This window comes from Solanum stenotomum, chromosome 6 (assembly GCF_019186545.1).
Source record: "Solanum stenotomum isolate F172 chromosome 6, ASM1918654v1, whole genome shotgun sequence".
Taxonomy (NCBI): domain Eukaryota; kingdom Viridiplantae; phylum Streptophyta; class Magnoliopsida; order Solanales; family Solanaceae; genus Solanum; species Solanum stenotomum.
This window is the reverse complement of record NC_064287.1, coordinates 55,172,054-55,192,048: the sequence shown is the minus strand read 5'-3', so window position 1 is coordinate 55,192,048 and position 19,995 is coordinate 55,172,054. Positions and strand designations below refer to the sequence as shown.

The window sequence follows — 19,995 nt, the reverse complement described above, 5'->3', positions numbered from 1 at the left end:
ATCCAAGGAAAAAACTCATATGGATAATTGCACTTTTGGTCCAATAGCTAGCAAAATGCTTATTTCAATAGTTGTAATTTAGATCAAGCATATTTAACGCACAATTACTAGAGACATTTCACGTTCAAGACCTGAAAATAGAGAGTCAATAAATGTCATTTTATAAACTTAGCAAAATTGTAGCTTTTCCATGTGTGAATCAAGTGGCCCCTTAATGCCATAATTCATGTTTTGTGTAAAGAAAATAATCATAATTGCTAAGGTATTATCATGTGTTGGGATTTTGGGAATAATAATAAAATTTTACAATAAGAAAGGTTCAAAAAGTGGTTATAGACTATAGTCCTTATAATTTTACTGTTTCAATTTAGTAACAAGTAGTAGCATGATATTGGAATTACCTTTTCTAATTATGTTTTAAAAATCTTTTTTTTTTGTTTCTTTCATGATTTTTCTAAACAATTTATTCTACAAGGATGTCCTCATCTATATTAGCTTAGGTGCCAAACCAAATTATTTCTATGTTTAATTGGAGCCACTACTTTATCACCCCTAAAATGTGATTAAGTGTGATAATTATCAAATATGAATTAGGCACAAGAAAAATCAATCAAGCAAGAAGCTTTTTCTAAAAACATGCTTTTTGGAAGAAGTTAAATACTATTCACCAATCGAGTCACATGTTCTATCATATTCATACATAATATTTTTTTACGAAGTTATAACAAAACGAATAACTTATACAAATCTTTTTTATTAACACTATGGATAAAATAGAATATTTTTTTTCTTCATAATTTTTTAAATAACTATTTGTAGCAAATATGAGTGGGAGAGAGGAGGGGTCTAGCCTCATCATCTAGATGTGTATAACTATTTGTTGTTATATTTGTTTTGTATTCTGCTACTTGATGTTTTCAGTCTTATAATTTGAATTGTGAGTATTTCAAAAACATCTCTACCTTATAAAGTTAAGGATAAGATCAAGCATAAATCATACCCTTTTCAAACTTCACTTATGAGACTGTACAAAATATGTTATTATTAGTGAACATGAGAATTAAACCAATTACAATTTTCTATGCCTAATTAGAACCACTAATTTATCATCACATGGATGTGATTAAGAGAGTTAACTACTAAAAATGAACTAGGCAAAAGAAAATTTAGTCTATGAAGAACTTAATTAGGTATAATGACTATATTTAAGTATTTATTAGTCAAATAAGAATAACTTTGATTAGTCAAATGCCACTCTTTTCTCATTATTAAAATTAGGCCAAAAGACATTCTCCTCACATCACTTTAATTAGAGGTACAAACACCTAATGAGTCAGCAAAAAACATGTGATTTTAATTAAATAATTATTTATTTCTATGTTTAAGTATTCCAAGTTAGGCTAGTAATAATTTAATTTGCAGAATCCAAGTTTACCTTTTCCCTATTTTCCTTTTCTTTTTCTCCTCATTTCACCAAACTTTTTTTTCATTTTTCTTTATTTGGGAGGTTTATTTGGAGGGTGAATATAAAGCATCATTTACGGGTTCATGTGAATTTAGTAGATTTATTTAACTTATATATAAAAATGTATTAAATAATATTTGTTATTTTGTATTAATTTAAGATAACTATAGAAATTGAAAAATTTAAGAATTTGTCCTTACAATTTATCAAAACAAGGAAGGATGAAAAAAATATACATTTCATTTTAGTGATAATTTTACATCTTCCAAAATTCTATGTGCTATATTCTCATGCTTTTCTTGTTGTCCATTTTTAAACCAGTTTTTATTTTATAAACTTATTATTACAAATTTCCTTCTTATTTTGTCAAAAAAAAAAAAAAAACAGTTGCCAACTATTATAAAATAAAGAAAAAAAAGTCACTTTTTAATTTTAAAATTTGTTACCCTAGTGGTTTTTGAGAATACAACATCCAAAAGAAAAAAGAAACTTCCAGAATAATTAATTGCTTGGCACTAGTTCTTTATCTTAGTTGTAAAAACCAAAAAAGGATGAATTAATTTTCCTTTTTCCCCAACTTCTTGCCTCTGTTTATTTTCTTTTATAATTAATATAAATCTCTTTTTCTTATAGCCACTTAATTTTAAAAAATACAAAGAGAATCAACAAAAGAAAATTAATCCATTTTTCACAGCCAGAAAAAAAAAACATATTTCATAGGAATCTAATAAAACTATAAAAGGGGCTCCTCTTTTTTTTTTTTTAAAAGATTCCAAACTATCACTCTATATAATAATAATAATAATTAATTAACTGAACTATTAAAATTTTCTATCAACAAATAATAGTAACATATAATTAAATGAAGTCATGCATCTATTGATTTGCAATAAACACTCCTAAAAAAGTCTCACCACCCCATATAATATACCCTCTCTTCCCTTTTTTTTTTTTGGGTCTTTCTTCTCAATCAAAATTAGTCCTTTTTTTTCTCTTCTTCTTCTTCTTCCTCTCCTCTGTAGAGACTGAGACTTCATTTTTTTTCCACTTCTCATGCATTACAACTCTATAGAAAAATACAACAAAAAAGAACTAATCTTTGGGTGTCCATAACTGATAAAAGGGGTAAAAAAAGATAATACCCAAAAAAATAAAAATGGTGAACTATTATATGTTTTTTTTAATATTTTTATCTTGTATTCTTGTTTTGGTTTCTGGGTTTTCAAGAAATTTGCCAATTTTAGCTTTTGATGAAGGCTACTCTCATTTATTTGGTGATAATAATCTTATGATCCTTAAAGATGGAAAATCAGTTCATATTTCTCTTGATAAAAGAACAGGTTTGTTCTTTTTTTTTTTCTGAAAAAAAAAATATTATTGAGGAGAATTTATTTATTTTTTGTGTTTTTTAATGGATGATTTATTTTACAGGGGCTGGATTTGTGTCTCAAGACCTTTATTTTCATGGATTTTTTAGTGCTTCTATTAAGTTACCTGCAGATTATACAGCTGGTGTTGTTGTTGCATTTTATGTAAGTTATTATTAACTCACTAATGATTTTTTTTTTTATATAAATTAGAAGTTTTTTGCCTGTCATGAGTGAAAGTTTTGATTTTTTCAGTTTTTTTTTTCACACCTATATGGATTCTTGATGATTTTTTCATATGTAAATTTATTTTGTAAAATTTTCTTGTGTAAAGATTGGATTTTTAACCTCCCAATGATGTTAATTAGTAAATTTTCAGTCTGTGTTATGTTAATGAAATGAGCTAAAAGTTCTATTTTTCATTATGTAAAGTAGTAGAAGTTTTTGCTTCCCATGAGCGAAAGTTTTGATCTTTTTAGATTTTTGTTTCATACCCATATGGATTCTTGATGATTTTTCACATGCTAATAGATTTATCACCTTTTTCCTCAGTTTTAAATCATTTTTACCTTTAAAGAATGGATTTTTAATCATCTAATGGAAATTGGTAATTTTCAAATTGTGTTTATAATAAATTATTAGTAGCTTTTGCTTCCAAGAGGTGAAAGTTCTGATCTTTTCACACTTTTCTTGATGATTTTTAACATGTTAATTAATTTTGTAAATTTCTCCCTTTGAATGGTTTTTTAACCATCTAATGGGAATGGGTAATTTTCAAGTTGTGTTAATAATGAAAACTAAAATCTTGATTTTTTTGTTGAATTTTTACCAAATTTGGTTGATGACAGATGTCTAATGGGGACATGTTTGAGAAGAACCATGATGAAATTGATTTTGAGTTTTTGGGAAATATTAGAGGCAAAGATTGGAGAATTCAGACTAATATTTATGGGAATGGTAGCACAAGTGTTGGCAGAGAAGAAAGATATGGACTTTGGTTTGATCCTTCTGAAGATTTTCATCAATACAGTATCCTTTGGACTGAGAATTTGATCATGTAAGTTACACTAGTAGTTAATATCTCTGCCCTTTTAATGTTTTATTCCTAATTTTGATCATGTATGGTCTACGGGCGGAGCTAGGTCGAAAAATTACACCATATATCATAGATATTGAACCCCCTTGGTGAATATCTTGGTTCTGCCACTGGTGTGGTTTGTAACCTATGTTGCTCGGACTCGAAATGTAGTGGATTTTTGGAGGATTTGACAGGGGGTACGAGTACGACAGCATTTTTAGAGAGTTAGGTTGTAACAACTTTTTTGCTTTTCATACCATGAGTTTTCACATCCAGCTATTGTTCTGAACAATCTTTAGTCCTCTGAGCTGTGATCTCTTGTCTGATATGATGTTAAAATGGTTTCCTTTATGAGTAAAGGTTCATTTAGATGTCTGTGTTTTGTGATACACATGTTTCTGTTTTTAACTAATTTTGTATAATAAGTACCAGAATCCTTACCAAACTTGTTGAATTATTTGTTTTTCCATAGTTAAGCTTAAGAATCAAATTAATAGAACAATGTGTGACTAGAAATATTGTTCTGATATATTGTCACAAGATTTTTGATTGATTTTTTGTGTCAATGAATGTACATGAGTGACAAGGCCTTTCTTAACATACCCTTTTGTTGGCATGGGACTATGGGAATCTTTTGTTTGTTTCTTTTTATTATTTTGCTTGAGATGGTAAATTCCCTATTATGACGGTTGTGCTCTTCTTGGACTTGGCTGTGCCCTTTTGGGCTGGTCAGGCTCATGTGATGCCGAAGTCAATGAGGAATGGGGGTAAGGTCTGCATACACATTATTCTCTCCAAACCCCACTTATGGGATTGCATTGGGTTTGTTTGGACTCTTCAAAAATGCTGCCTAGTGTGTGGCGGATCCTCCAAAAGTAGTGTATTTTTGGAAGGATCAGACATGGATGCGGCAACATTTTTGGAGAGTCCGAGCAACATAGCTGTCATGTACTTTGTGGACTCTTCAAAAATGCCACCCTGATTCTGTTTTGTTTGTATTTGTGTTGTTTTATATCTTGTTGCAGCTTTTATGTAGATAATGTCCCCATAAGAGAGATCAAGAGGACAAAAGGCATGGGTGGTGACTTCCCATCTAAGCCAATGTCTTTAATAGCTACAATATGGGATGGTTCTAATTGGGCTACAAATGGTGGAAAATACAAAGTCAATTACAAATACGCCCCGTATATCGCTGAGTTCTCCGATTTCATCCTCCACGGATGTGCAGTCGATCCAATCGTACTATCATCCAAATGTGACAACACTACGCCAAAAACTCCATCGATCCCTACCGGTATCACCCTTGACCAAAGACGAAAGATGGAGAACTTCAGAAAGAAGCAAATGCAATATTCATACTGCTACGACAAGACTCGGTACAAGGTCCCTCCTCCTGAGTGCGTGATCGATCCTAAGGAAGCTGAACGACTCCAAGCCTTTGACCCCGTTACATTCGGAGGATCCCACCACCATCACGGGAAACAACACCGCCGGAGCAGATCAAAGTTGAAGGAGGATGATGATGTATCCTTTATGTAAAAAAAAACCCAATGCCATAAGTTTTTCTCTATATAGTCACATGATGATGATCATTTGAGGTTTTGTTATTTTCACATGTGAATAGAGGATATAAAAGGATATATTGTTGGGGGTATGTATATATGTCATACCTATATAGGGGTCCCAAGCCATGTTCTAGCTGATGTATTTTGTTGTTTGGGCCTTTAATTTATAAATTCAACTTGTTGGTGATTTTGTGTACTTTTTTTGTGGAACTATTTAATAAATGCATCAATAGTACAAAGATTATTTATTATACTTTTGTGTGTTCTTTAAACATGTTTGTTGCTATTCATTATGTCTTATTACAAGTTTTTATTAGGCCTCTCTTGTCATGTTGTGAGGACCATTTGTCAAAAATCCAAAGTGTCTGATTGTGACTGCTGGAAATCTAAAGACCATATTATTATCTTTTGCCAATTGTTGGGTGGGGTGGTAAATATACACATTTATTCTTTACTACATCTCTTGAATTCGAGTGTTAGAAATGAAATTGTATTCGAGGTCTTGAATTCAAGCTTTGAGAACAATGTTGCCTTTGAGAACATAGACATGCAATGATAAAAGATTGATACTTCAAACTTTAGAAACTTCGATCAAACATATATGATGACGAGTTCTAGCCGTGCATAAGGGTATTGTCTACATCAACATATGGCCCTTCCCCCAAATCTGGCCTGAGTGAGGAATGCCCAAGTACTTTGTTGTAATTTACATGTTAAAAGTACTGAGTTCAGATGAAACCAGTAACATAAAGCTACATTTGATACCCATACAATTAACCCAATAACCCAATTATCGGTTCGTGTTATTGATTTAACCATTACTTTGCACAACCCTAAGTTGAACAAATGAAATATATCACCTAATGAGAAGAAAAGACGGGCTTAACCAAATGTATACTCATCTCTCCCTTAAAATATTGGCAACTATCCCACGATGATGACATACTCGGTGTAGTCCCACGGGGTACCTCATAGGTGATAGAGAGACTGTTTCCGATAGACTCTCGACTCAAGGATTTCAATCAAATAAGTATTTAAAAATAAAATTTAAAAAAATACACTGGATTAACCAAAACAGAAGTGCTAAAAATAGAGGATTAAAAACTGGTAAAACAACCAAAACAGAGTCAGGAAAAATCAATGGCACTTGTTCTCTTTGGTCTTGACTTCAACTACTAGCTTGAAGCCTTAATGGGTCAAAAGGTACCTCCATCATGATCATGATGTACATGTTCCATCTCAAAACAGAACTCGAAAAGAATATATTAGAGTATTATATAAGAAACAAAAATAAAACATGTTCGAGTAGGGTCAGTTGTCGAATGGCATAGATGGGGCATTAGAAGATTAGGACAGTTATGTTCCTACTTGAAGCATACTAATTACTGTGTTCTTCATCTTCACTGTATGTGTTTCTCCATATGTTAAACAACCGTGATCATGACTTAAACAACATTCAATCAGAACCAACGTCTACCCCTTTTTTCTTCAAGAATTCCCTGGCTTCAACAATATCCTACAGAAGAAACAGCAAATGAACAACGATAAGATATGCTTTTAGTTAGATTTTCATCACCCTGGACCCTTTTTCCAATGATATGATCCTTTTATTCACAATGAAATGCTAAGAAGCCGAAGCCCTTGTTTCCCCGGCACTATCTTCGCTAACAATAACCTTGTCAGCTAGCAGAAAAGTAGGCAACAATGTAGCTCGGATTCTCCAAAAATGTTAACCACCCTTCTCCACTTTTGGAGGATCTAGCACCAACCGGTCAACATTTTTGAAGAGTCCGAGCAACATAGGTAGGCAGTATTTCTTGAATCAAAAGTGCAACTTTACCTGCTGTAAGAAAAGAGCCTCTTGAGGACATGTGGGAAAATTCATTAGACCAACGCCAACCATTAACAGACCATAGCAACCAAGGGACACAATGAGGTATAAAGGCAACTGCAACAACGATAGCAGTAAACTAAGAATCACTGAAAAGTAAGAAACTTTAACAAAATGTCATTGACAAAGGTAACAGAAAGATGGTCAGTCAATAAGAGCTCACCAGCCAGGTATAGCTCTCCGGAATAGTTGATGTCTGCAACAAGCCTATCCAAACAGCAGTTACTGCAAGCAATAACGCCAAAATCTTCACGATATGTTTCATTGGATCTGCAGCGATGCATTACTTTGATGTGAGTACTAGAGGAGACTAAAGTTTTTCATTGATTAACATATAATAGAAGTCAACAACTGAAACATTAAGAAGCCAACTAAATAAACTTTCAGGGTGTGTTTGGTATGAAGGAAAATAAGAGGTTATCTTACTTATTTTCCAGTGTTTTGGTTGGAGAGTGGCAAAAAAATTTCAAAGTTGGTAGCTGAGTGAAATATTTTCCATTCTTTGGTTGTAAGGAGAAGGTTTGCTAACAATATTACAGAAATGGCTTCTGTGTTATTCTCTAACCCCCGCCCCCACCCCAAATTGATCTACATCTATAAAACAACAAAGGGATTTTTACACAGTATAACCGCCATGCAAAAAAGTAGCCGGCAGATGTATAATATATATATATATATGTGAGTTGCTGTGTATAATTTATGTACATCAGCTAGGGGTTGTAAATATTTTTGGCCAAGAGGCCAAGTGTGTAGAAAGTCACAAACAAATGCATTGTTAACATGAAACTTCACGGCCTATGTGGATGTCCAATGTTAGTTGATATTGCGATCATTCCTTCGGGAGTAAACTACTTTTCTATTTCAGAATCAAAGTCAATGCAAGAAAACAGAAAGCAAAGACCTCCATATTATTTTTCAAAAAGATATAAAAACTTTAAATCCAGACTAACAAAATACTGGATGATGCAACGAACTAACAAAACTCTGGAGCACTATATGAAAGCCAACAACTAAAATCCGGTATGGATACAGAAGATCAGATAGAAAAAAATGAAAGAACTAAAACCTACTGCCAACCCCATCTTAGCAATGTTCTTCTAACTGATGATGTGTTTTAGTTTTGTTGCTTGAATCTTTCCAACCACAAATATTCCATTGGTTTCCACCACATAAATTATTTCTCACCCTTTCTCTCCATTTGTTTATTGTTACAGGAAACGTATCAGATCTACATTCACCAGATAAGCAAGCATTATCAACAACATATTTTCTGTAACAACTCTTATTTCACAATAGAAACATTCAAATATTATAATCACTACACTCAAAGTTACAACGGAAAATGGAACTCACAAGGAAATTGCAGAACAAAAATGGACTAGTAAAACAAAGAAACTATTGAGGAAGATAACTAGAAAGGAGATGTAAAGCTTAGACTCAAAGAAAGGGGATGAGAGGACTAGACATTTTTCTCAACAATCTGCATAAGTCTAATTTACTCCCACAAGTTGTATTTATCAACTCGAATCCCAAACTTAGTCTCTTAATTCGGTGTTGAGCTGGTTTGCCCATACTGGTCCTGGCCCGTTCATAACAATACCTCCCTCCTGAATACAAACCTTGTCCTCAAGGTTCAAGTACAGCAATGGCAACGATAAAAACTATCACTCTCGTAAAGTGAAACATGCTTCGCTATCTCAATTCCATTAGGGAGTAGTGTGATAACACTTCCGTAACTAAGATGCAACACAAATATTCCCTTTTGCTTTCCAAGCCAGAGCATTGGTTGATGATTACATTTAAATGGTTGATCCAACTCCTCAACGGAATTCAGTACAACAATTGATTTGTGCAAATGCAAGGCCATGTAACAGATTCTTAAAGAAGTTGAGAGCACTAGAATAGCTGATAGTGTATCCTCATGGTCATGGAAAGGAAGTAGATTAGTGTACCATGGAACAGATAAAGAGTCGGTCCAACAGTCCAAAAAGTAATACAGGGGACAATCATTTTCTGATCTCATCATTTTCTTATCCATTGACTTTCTTGCTGGCATATCATTGCCTTCTCCAATATCGAAAATCCCTACTTCAATATTTAAGAACACAACAACTTTGATGGAATATACAATGCAATGTCATTCACCTAAACCAACTGTGAAAACTAGTAGAGTTGAAACAAGGAGAGATATCGAAGAGACAGGAGGCTCGGCATCTCCAAAAGCATTGAAGTAATCAACACTGCCAGTGAGTAAACCAAAGATTAAGTCGGCTGTAAACATTTGACAAGGAATGAATAAGATCTTAGTGTCTAGAAATGTTCATGCATCTGTTGTAAGCAAATAGACGACGACCTCCAGAAGCCATAAACTGAGAAGCAGCAGCAAATCTTTGTTGCTGTAGCGCTTTCACATGCAAAAGCTCATCAAAACAGTCAACATTGCTAGGAGAACCAATAATAGCACCACCAGACTGATCTGGTAAATCACCAAATCCACCATACATAAACATACAACCATTTCCATTCTTCCAAAATCCTCTAGCGTTATACATGCAAGGCCTCTAACCAAACCCATTATTACCGCCACCATCGTCATCAGATCCACCAAGAAAAAACATCATTCACTGAACAACTCCTAAGATGAAACTGTTTTTCTTGATTTTCCTCACAAAACCCATCGTATCACTTCTTCCACTTGGACTCATAACTGGGTAAAACAACTGATCTTAATTTGACCCGTAAAAGCTTGAAGACCCAGAACCATTATTCCCTGAACCATTCACAACAACATCATACGACACTGGTCGAGGACTTCTTGAGAAAACCGGCAGTGTTCACCAGACCATGGAGAAGAAGAAGGAGAAGAATGAAACCCATTGTTCGGTATCATGATTCTAGGGGAAGATTGTGGAAATGGGTTGAATTTATTTGCATTTGAAACGGAACTAAAAGGAGGTGTCGAAGGTGCAGATGAACAGTTCGAAAAAAGTCCTAAACAAGTTTTTGCTTGATTTATAATAGAAAATAGAAATTAACAGATTTTTTGTACCAAATTCTACTCTAATCATCTCCTTAATCACCTTGGTTTAGAATAAGTAAATAACCCATGATTTTTGAAGCATTTTCTGGATCCAAACTTTGAATTCTTGATAAAACTGTTTTTGTTGATTCATATGAATCCATGGTGATTTATTTTCTGTGCTAAAAGATTAGTGCACATTCACTACTATTTTATGGCAGCTTCACTTTTCACAAACACAAATCACCTTAAAATCCACCAATAACTCTAATCCCATAAACTTTTACAGAAACCCCAATACAATTTCAGGTAATTTGATCACACCCAGATGATAAAAATCTAATCTTTTTCACCCAAATCACCTAAAAATCCACCAATAACTCTAATCCCATAAACTTTACATAAACCACAACACAATTTTAGGTACATTAATCACATCCAGATGATAAAAATCTAATCTTTTCACCAAATTGTCTAAAAATCCACCAATTACACTAATCCCATAAACTTTTACAGAAACCCCAATACAATTTTAGCCAATTTAGATCACACCCAGATGATAAAAATCAAATCTTTTGTTTAGAACAAAGAAAAGAATTAGTGAAAAATAAAACTACAATCATAAAATAAAACAAACCTGATATTGAATATGAAGCCTGCTCCGATCAGTTCCAATCAGGTTTTGCAGTTGTGTTTTTCTTTTTTTAACAAAAAATAATTTAAGGTAAGAGTAATATTTTTTCTACACAATTTAATATTACCATTTAGGCAGCAGTTGACGTGTCTGCCTATTTTATTTAATTAATATTATATAAAATTTATTACTAATATTTATTTTACACTAGCGTAACAAAATATATATAATTTAATCGTACTTAGTACAAATATCAATCCTAAAAACAAAAATACAAGTTTTGGGGAAGTTCAGAAGTGGCCCTAAAATAAGCTGTTGTTGAAGTTCCAATAATGGCAGATAGTGAACACCCTCGTCTCATTCTCCATAACTTTCTTCCTCTAGATCTTTGCAAGGTCCAATTTCCCAAATTTACAAACTTTAAAAAGTAAAAATATGAAAAAAAAGATTCGTTCTTTTGATAATTTTACATACTATATGTGATGTTTTAATGTTTTTTTTTTGTTAATGGCAGGAGTTAGAGTTTATACACAAGAGTTGTTGTACAGTAGGGTATAGGCCAAATGTGTTCTCTACAACATTATCTCATCTTATTGCAACTAATTGCGCCCCTTTGATCATGCCCATCATTCCAATCAGAGGTTTCTTTAATTTTTTGCTCTAATTTTTCTATTCTTGAAATTTAATCTGTTTATTGGGAAGTTGATTTCTCAGGTGGTCACTCGACTAAAAGTTTATTTATCTTATAAAGTATCTTTCTTTGTTTGGAATCATGAATAAATGTGACTTTTCGAGATAATAACTACTCTATCTAATTCATTTTGTTTGTCGTGTTTTGAGTTGACACGGACTTTAAGAAAGTAAAGTTTGAATCTTTGTAGTCTTAAATGAAGGATATATCAAATGTATCAAAATACTTTTTTGTTTTGTGGTTTTAAACATGCAAGTTATTAAAGATTTGCCAAAAAAAGGAAGAAAGAAGCATGTCTTTTGAAACGGATAAAAGAAAAGTAGGACAAACAAATTGAAACGGAGAGAGTATTAGTTGAGAGATTATTTGAGAAATCAACCTTTTACCGGCCCCACAAAGGTAGGGGTAAGGTTTGCGTATACTGTAATCTCCTTAGACCTCACTTGTGGGATTACACTGGGTATGTTGTTGTTGTAGTTTCTGTTTACTGTGTAATTTCAGTATAAAGTTGATAATTTTTGCGTAATCTTTGATTTTTGCTTTATGGGTGTGTGGTAGAGAGGCTAAGGGAGAAAGCAGAAGAGTATTTTGGTTGCCAGTACGAGTTGTTTGTCGAATTCACTGGTCTGATCAGGTTGAGACTCCATTTCTTTCCCTTCTAAACTTACTTATGATCATATCCTTTTTATAGTGAACTCTGCCTAATTGAACTTGGTAAAACATAGTCCGTCTCAAGCCTTTGCGGAGACAGCATTGTGGCTACGGGTTTGGCGGAATCGAGTAGCTTAGGCTCAAACTCTGTATTGTATTAAAAAAAGTCATTTAATATGTATAAATAGTCTATCCAGACTTCGGTAAGCAAAATAAATTGTGATTCAGAACCCATAATCTAAAAATCTTGGCTCCGCCTCTGGTCTCAAGCATGGATAGAGGAGGATGATTAGTTTAGGCTGTGAACTTTGTCTACCTCTAACTACATGGACTTGGATGGAGGAGAACGAATATATAGGATTTATATACAGGCTTTTGCAGCTATTTAGCTGATATCGTTGTATATGCCTTTTCAATTTCTAGAGTTGATAATTGAGAGAAGCCATTAGATATAGAGAGGTGACCTGTTCAACAAAGAAAAAGACTTTGGGTCAGTTTGGTAATAGAACATGAGTTTCTTGGACAACTTAAACCATTTCTTGTCGCAGTAGAAGATATATTTCCCCAATGTATCATCAATCACATTGTTTCTCCTTCAGGTTTTTATCCTTCTTGTTTTTGATCGTAGTGAAATAAAAATCTTCACTGCTATGGAGCTATTTGTCTAATGTTCCTTTTGAATTACAGCTGGTGTAGAGGAGCAAGCATCGGTTGGCACAGTGATGATAATAGACCTTACCTTAAACAACGGGATTTTGCGGTGCGTTCTTTACTTCTTGTTGTATTTTTCTGTCGTTGTTATTTGCTACATATTGTTAGTTTTATGATATCAACAATGTATTGCTTCGTCTTGCAGATTGCTGTTATTACTTATTAGTATTCATGTTCTCAAAATCGTTTTTGTTGATAAAACCAACAACATTTTCATGCCAGCTAGACATGATTCTTAGTGATGGATACTTGTTTATTGATTTTCAATTGTTAGCCAATAAATGTAGAAAATACACCCTCCCCCTTCCTCAGGTTGGTGAATATGCAGGACAGACAAAAGCTGACAGCCTCTATTCACATTTGGTTTGGAGAACAAAAGTTGACTTGTGCCCATATTCATCCAGTATAACATAGTAATATGATCTATATCTTCAAGATGTGTCGGATCTTCCTAGAAATGAAGACCAAAAGGCCTCGCAGTTGACAACAGAGTTATATAATTAAATTCTTCACTTAGGTTTATTTTTGTTTTTCATGATTAATGAAGCACTAGCTGACTTTTTGGGCGGAGGATTAGGCAAGGGGATCATCTCTGTTACTGTATTATTTCATCATGGGAATCTTACAGTAAACTAGTGACAGACCTGTAAGAGTAGCTGCATAAGTGGATTTAGGTTGGATAACAGGTAGGGACACCATGTGTCAGTTTCGTACTTATTTACTTGTGGATATACACATTATTTTGTATGATATTCCAGACAGTTTTGCTTCCTCAGAAACTTTGTGTGGTTTGAAGCAGTATATGGACTTCATATCAAACATGGCAAAGTTAGAGCTCATTCTAGTTGGGTTAGTTCATGACGTTCATAGTTGATTGACTACCTAACAAATATTTGAGGATGCCTTCGGGTAAGAATTTAGAGAGATTGAATTATGGCAAGCGGTAATTGAGAAGGTTGAAGATTTTGGAAGGTAGAAAGAAACCATAGTTACTTTGAGGGGATGTGTGTCTGCTCTTTCAAGTATACCCATATAATCCTCCTTATTCTGGATCCTATCATCAATTTTCTAGAAGTTGGAGATACTAGTAGGAATATTGAACAAATGGAGACGAAAAATATCATCTTGTTGAGTGAAAAGGTGGTTCCTCTGTGTAGTTTTAGCCTTCAAAAGCTCACTTTTAAACCATGCATAGTTGGATAATTGGATATAAAGACTTGCTTTTGCAGATGATGCTTGATGAAAACAAGTTATAGTTGTAAAGTATGGATTTTTGATTGCAGATTGTTTTTGCAGGAAATGATAGACCCACTTAGTGTGAGTTTGTGGAAGGGGATGACGAAAGGAAAGCGTTCCCAATATTAGTCCGCTTTGTAGTTGAGAGTAACCAATATTCGATTATGTTGTGATGTCTGGTCTGAGAATTCAGCATTTAGAGATTTGTAACATGTGATGTATGCATTCTGAAATCACTGAAATCATGGTGGCTAATCTTTTTATGATGAACAATTCTGAAATGTCCTAGAGTGTATGTTTTTGCTATACTTCTTCAAGATTAGGAATGGGATGAACTGATAAAGTATTTCCAGAAAATTTCCATCTGCTCTTACTTTGTTAATAAGATGATTGGATGCTTTGGAAAATGTCAAACATGAAGCATTTCTCGTCAGTTCTTTTAAATGGATGTGCTACATAATGCTTATGGAAGCATGTCTTGAAAATGTGTGCACCAAATATATTAGCTTTCTTTACTTGGTATGCAACCTAGAATGCTATCCTAGCAGCAATAATCTTATGAGTAGATAACAGATTGTTGTAAGTTTGTGTTTTATGGGCAAAACATTGTTTTAGATGTGTCTCTTATTTTCTATGTTGCAACCTTTGTTGGACTTAGGCTAGGTAGGGGTTAAGGATGATTGTCTTCCACCTTGCCCTTTTTGGAGTTATTTGGAGAGAAATAGATAAGAATGTGAAGGTGTTAAGTGATCATCTCGGAGTGTGATGAGTTCCAATTTATTTTTATTGCACTTTTGGCATATTGTATATATATATTTATTATTTCTTATGAAGTATGTTCTCTTTTGTTTATTCTCCTTTATGAAGTGTATCCTTTTTTATTTCTCCTCCTTTTTCTTTTCTCTTTCATTTGGTTCCTTGACAGTTCCTTCCGTTTTTCTCTTTTTTCTATCTTGACATCCTCCCACCTGCATGAACAATACTTCGCTCTCTTTTCCCGTCTTTGTAAAAATTAATGCAAGTGAGATCAAAGCATCTTATCTACAAAGTTAAAGATGATCTAGAAATAGAGAAGGTGATGTAGCGGAACTACAAAAGTTCTATTGCAGATATATCAAATTGGATTTTAGCCTGTGTTTGGCCAAGCTTTCGAAATCTGCTTATTTTGTAAAGTGCTTTTTGTCAGAATTGTTTTTCGAAAAAAGTACTTTGGAGAGTAGCAGGTTGTGTTTGTCTAATCAATTTGAAAAGCACTTTTGAAATATTAGAACAACAATTTGTGCTTGGTCAAGGTTCTAAAAGTACTTTTTGGGAAAATATACTTCCAGATTCTGAAAAACAGCTTGTGCTACTATTCAAAAACACTTTTTTCCTCTAAAAGCTTGGATAAACACCTCAACTCTCTAAAATAAGCACTCCTTTTTTATTTTTTAAAAAACCACTATTGGCTTTCAGAGGCTTGGCCATGCTATTAGTCATCGGAGTGGGATTATAAAAGAAGACTATAGTTGAATTTAGTCACGGTCTGGTGGTGGCAAGAATGCGTGTTAAGAAGGTTGGTCAGAGGATGACTGTTTTCTCTCATATCCAACATGAAATCTTACATGTCATACTTGCGTGATATCAAGTGGCATATTATGTCAATATTTTTTTTTTGAAAATGAGGAAAAAAAAACTATTGCTATCTGGATTATAGCTTCTTATGGTCTAGTGTGCTGAATGAATATACCTTCTGCATTGTAGTGATACATAAGGTCAAAATGTGGTAACAGAGACGATTAGTCAAATGGATTCATTATGGATATTGGTCTGTTAGTGGATGTTAGGATATCTGATATTTGCAGAACACTCAAGTAATGAGAGGTGCTAGAGTCACTGTTATATCATGGCTATGTCAGAAATCTTGAGGTCCTTATTCATTTACTCCGACTGACAATGCTTAATTCTTTTGTTGAAGGCAGTGTGTTATTTAAATAGCTATGCGGATTTCAAAGGTGGTATCTTTCACTTCAAGGATGGAGAACCTGCAGACATTGTGCCCATTGCTGGTGTAAGTGATTTGTGGACTTGATGGTGCATTTGACTACTTAAGCTACATCTGGTATATGTAACATTCTCTGGCATTTTGTATGGTTGCTTGCAATGTAAATCCGTTTTCCGTTCCAATGTAATGTAAATCTTGAACAAGTCTGTTAGTTCTGTCAGCTTCTGATGCAAGTTATAATTTGCTAGCTGCCTATAGTTTATTGCTCTACAGTGAAGATCAACATTTCAAATGTTAATATTATATTATCTTGATTCTGGTCTTTTGAGCAATTTCCATTTTATCTCCCCCCCCCCCTCCTTTAACTGTTCTTCCTTGCTGATGATAATTCTATCTCATTAGGATGTTATCATGTACACGGCTGATGACCGGAATATACATTCTGTTGATGAGGTATCCTCTCTCTTCTTTTAGAAAAGATCGAACCTCTTTGTGTGTGTCTTTCACTTGACTCCAATCCCTCTTATTTTGTTATGTACTTGATTTCAGCTTGTTATGTTGTACGTTCCGTTGCTTAACCCTTCAATCTGGATTGCCTGCATAAATCTGTCTTTCACTTAAAGTTAATGGTCGCACCTGTTGATCTTGTTACCTTAAGTTAGCATTAGTTTGTATTCATTGTTAATGCCCTGCCATTATGGCTGATACAAACCAACAACAAAAAACCCCATGTAATCCCACAAGTGGGATCTGGGGAGGGTAAGGTGTACGCAACCTTACCTCTTCCTATATGGGGTAGAGTGGTTGTTTCTGATTGACCCTCGGCAACCCTCTTTTGTTTGCCGGGATTGGGACCAGCAATGTGAACGAGCTCACACAGGCGGAGTTATGGCTGATATAAACCAAAGAGCTGAATACTCAGCCAGCTATGTGGTGCATCAGTTTAGCCAGACTCCTTGATCTCAATACCCGCCTAATCTTTTGCGTTGTCTGATCATTTTGAGCTCACAATTGTACCATTTAGACATTTAGTTATTACTTATTTTTGAAGGAGTAGCTTAAAGTCGGTAAGGAAATTTCATTCATTTGGAACACTAGTCTATTACATAGTTACCACAGGCCACAATTTTCTGTGTAGGGGAAACAAACTTAAATTTCCAATTTTATAGTAGTCCCAAGTACACTAAAGAAAGAAAACTCAAGGGGCTTTTGCACTTTCTTACACTATTTCCGTTTGTTTTTTTTCTTTTTCTGGATAAAGACAAATTCTCCTCCTAATTTTGTACAAATACATCGTGCCTTTAACTGGCACTACACACATGCTGGTCAGATCCAGACACAAGCGGTAATCTTGTCATCTTCTGCTGATGAAAAGCCTTACAGCATTGAAAAAATTATAGATTGGCACTGAAAAAAAGATATAATCTTATTCTTTAACCACGTCCATACTATCAATGGACCAACCAGCTTCAGAGAGAGAAGCAACTGGTTCAACTTCTGCTTGCATGGTATTTATTGAAGTACAACGACAACATACCCAGTGTAATCCCACAATTGAGGTCTGGGGAGGGTAGGATGTACACAGACCTTACTTCTACTTTGTGGGGTAGAGGGGCTATTTCCTATAGACCCTCGGTTCATGGTATTTATTGAAGTGTTTGACTAATAAATAGACAAATCATTGAACTAGAAGAAATTCTGGTTAGTCTGTGATGCCAGTGAGCAAAGACGGAGGGGGCTTCCGCTCAGCTAAAAAACTAAGATCATGCCATACTTTGTCTAAGCATGGTTAACAGGTTAGCCGGCTTGGGAAACAACTACAGAGTGTGCAATAATCATCTCCTTAGGTAAAATGGATGTTTCTTTTCTCCATATTAGTTGTAACTAGATCAACTTTCTCCCTGATGAATCATCTCAATGTATCTCTCATTAATTTTAAGAATCTTCATCTTCTTATGCGCTTCCCCATATTAGCTTACTCGTTGATATCTGAAAAACATCAATATGATTTTCTTCAGTCTATGATGTAAGTAGGATTCAGTTTCCCTCTTTTGTTGCTTCCCTTCTCTTTTTCTAATTCACTGGTTTTTCCATACAGATTACTGAAGGGGAGCGAATTACACTTACTTTATGGTTCAGCCGTGATGCATCTTATGATGAAGATCCTAAACTCATCTCATCTCTCTCACCAGATTTATTGGGTGTTGCGGATAGCAAGTTGCATTCATATATACCCATGCCAGGATCCATCAATATGTACTGGTTTCCACCAGACGAAGCTTCAAGTTTCTTGTTCGGATTTGATATACGCTGCGGAAGATTGCATGTTCTTGGATTTGATATCTATCCATTTCAGGATACTTTCCATTTATCAGAATCAGAATCATCTTACAACTTACTGGAGTTACTGACAGGACCACTACTTATAGCACGAGACAGCAAAATGTTCGAGCCGCAATTTCTTAATATAATGCATGCACTTCAGGTACCTTCCTTTAATCTTGTCCTTGAAAAGATTAGTATGGCTTTTTCAGTATTATATCATCAGAAATCATGTAAAATGAAATTGCTAACTGTTTAGTCATTCTTCAAAAATCCTACTGAGTTTTGCATCAATTCTTTGATCCTGACCGGAAGGTTTTTGAAGTCGAAGTTTCAAAAGTCTCATTCAAAAGATATATACTAGTACTTGATTAACGGGATGATGGTCAAAAACACACCTTGAAGTATCATTTTTTTTGCGAGTTTCCTACCAGAATAACCAGGTGTTTGCGTTTCCTAACTATTTATCATAACACACTTTGAAATTAATGTGTCAGCTGCCACGTGGATGAAATTTTATGGGCAAATTAAGTTGTCATGCACCTTTTGGCGATTGTATTCAACACATAATTTGATCAGCTTCAAGATGTTTTGATAAATAGTTGGTGATAGTTCAGGTAGGAAATACAAACACCAACACCTGATAGTTCATGTATGAAACTCGCAAAAAAGTGACATTTCAGGTGTGTTTTCGACTATTATGTCTTGATGAATTGGTTGGTGGATTTCATATTCGACTTCTTTGAATGGCAGATGGTGCAGTTCTATCTCTGGAGGTTCTCCAATTTAAAGACAAAAGTCGAAGGAACGTCTCCAAATATAACTCCGACTTCCCAGACACAAAAAACAGAAATAGATCGTCTGAAATCCGTGTTTCTGAAGGATCTTCAACTCGTGAGACGTTTCTTTGGCCATTCGAAACCTATGAAGGACATGGAGTATGAATTTGATTGGGATACTTTTTCAGCTGCAGTTCTTGAATGGGAATGTTATGTTGTAAAATTACAGGAGGAATTGGTTCTGCATTTACCTCATTGGAAAACTAATGAATCCATCTTTTGTGTTACATTAGGAGGAGATCTTGAGGATTGAATATATTATTTGGTCTAACTTCATATACATATTTTTCAATATAGAGATACTTTGATTAATTATTGTGATTTCTTTCATCTGTACCACTTGTTAGGACTGAAATAATCTTGTGTCATGCAGATAAGTAAGAAGAGAAACGAGAAATATATCAAAAGAGACAAACATTTCTCTTGGTTGGATCAATCGACTTGCATCCAGGAGAAGAGATGAGCAATCCACTATATAAAAAGATAATAAGCAATATCAAGAGAAATAACCTCACTAATTCACTCAGAGGTTCACACAAGCG

At 34.2% G+C, this 19,995-nt stretch overlaps 3 protein-coding genes across 4 annotated transcripts; 2 read left to right on the top strand and 1 right to left on the bottom strand.

Annotated features, from left to right (window-relative positions):
- Positions 1-2,433: 2,433 nt before the first annotated feature.
- LOC125868351 (probable xyloglucan endotransglucosylase/hydrolase protein 28) lies at positions 2,434-5,728 on the top strand. Its single transcript, XM_049549005.1, has 4 exons — positions 2,434-2,805; positions 2,897-2,997; positions 3,681-3,889; positions 4,936-5,728. The coding sequence occupies exons 1-4, from the start codon at positions 2,622-2,624 to the stop codon at positions 5,447-5,449; spliced, it is 1,008 nt and encodes a 335-aa protein (XP_049404962.1). The 5' UTR covers positions 2,434-2,621; the 3' UTR covers positions 5,450-5,728.
- Positions 5,729-6,540: 812 nt separating this feature from the next.
- On the bottom strand, positions 6,541-11,153 carry LOC125867510 (dolichol-phosphate mannose synthase subunit 3). Its single transcript, XM_049548038.1, has 4 exons — positions 11,023-11,153; positions 7,530-7,636; positions 7,316-7,423; positions 6,541-6,991 (listed from the first exon to the last, which is right to left on the bottom strand). The coding sequence occupies exons 2-4, from the start codon at positions 7,629-7,631 to the stop codon at positions 6,932-6,934; spliced, it is 270 nt and encodes an 89-aa protein (XP_049403995.1). The 5' UTR covers positions 7,632-7,636; positions 11,023-11,153; the 3' UTR covers positions 6,541-6,931.
- A 125-nt stretch (positions 11,154-11,278) lies between these two features.
- LOC125869101 (uncharacterized) lies at positions 11,279-19,763 on the top strand. Of its 2 annotated transcripts, XM_049549660.1 has the most exons (8): positions 11,279-11,414; positions 11,534-11,660; positions 12,269-12,344; positions 13,049-13,121; positions 16,266-16,358; positions 16,695-16,745; positions 18,391-18,777; positions 19,368-19,763. In XM_049549660.1, the coding sequence occupies exons 1-8, from the start codon at positions 11,352-11,354 to the stop codon at positions 19,704-19,706; spliced, it is 1,209 nt and encodes a 402-aa protein (XP_049405617.1). In that variant the 5' UTR covers positions 11,279-11,351; the 3' UTR covers positions 19,707-19,763. The 2 variants fall into 2 exon arrangements, with proteins under 2 accessions (XP_049405617.1, XP_049405618.1); XM_049549661.1 differs by lacking the exon at positions 16,695-16,745.
- The last annotated feature ends 232 nt before the right edge of the window (positions 19,764-19,995 follow it).

Excerpts from the sequence above, each read along its gene's own strand:
- LOC125868351 (XM_049549005.1), top strand. The coding sequence starts at position 2,622 with ATGGTGAACTATTATATGTTTTTTTTAATATTTTTATCTTGTATTCTT. Across the intron at positions 2,806-2,896 it reads TTCTCTTGATAAAAGAACAG|GGGCTGGATTTGTGTCTCAA; the intron begins GTTTGTTCTTTT and ends TTTATTTTACAG. Across the intron at positions 3,890-4,935 it reads TGGACTGAGAATTTGATCAT|CTTTTATGTAGATAATGTCC; the intron begins GTAAGTTACACT and ends ATCTTGTTGCAG.
- LOC125867510 (XM_049548038.1), bottom strand. The coding sequence starts at position 7,631 with ATGAAACATATCGTGAAGATTTTGGCGTTATTGCTTGCAGTAACTGCT. Across the intron at positions 7,424-7,529 it reads CGGAGAGCTATACCTGGCTG|TTGCCTTTATACCTCATTGT; the intron begins GTGAGCTCTTAT and ends TCGTTGTTGCAG. Across the intron at positions 6,992-7,315 it reads AGGCTCTTTTCTTACAGCAG|GATATTGTTGAAGCCAGGGA; the intron begins GTAAAGTTGCAC and ends TTTCTTCTGTAG.
- LOC125869101 (XM_049549660.1), top strand. The coding sequence starts at position 11,352 with ATGGCAGATAGTGAACACCCTCGTCTCATTCTCCATAACTTTCTTCCT. Across the intron at positions 12,345-13,048 it reads GAATTCACTGGTCTGATCAG|CTGGTGTAGAGGAGCAAGCA; the intron begins GTTGAGACTCCA and ends TTTGAATTACAG. Across the intron at positions 16,746-18,390 it reads ATATACATTCTGTTGATGAG|ATTACTGAAGGGGAGCGAAT; the intron begins GTATCCTCTCTC and ends TTTTCCATACAG.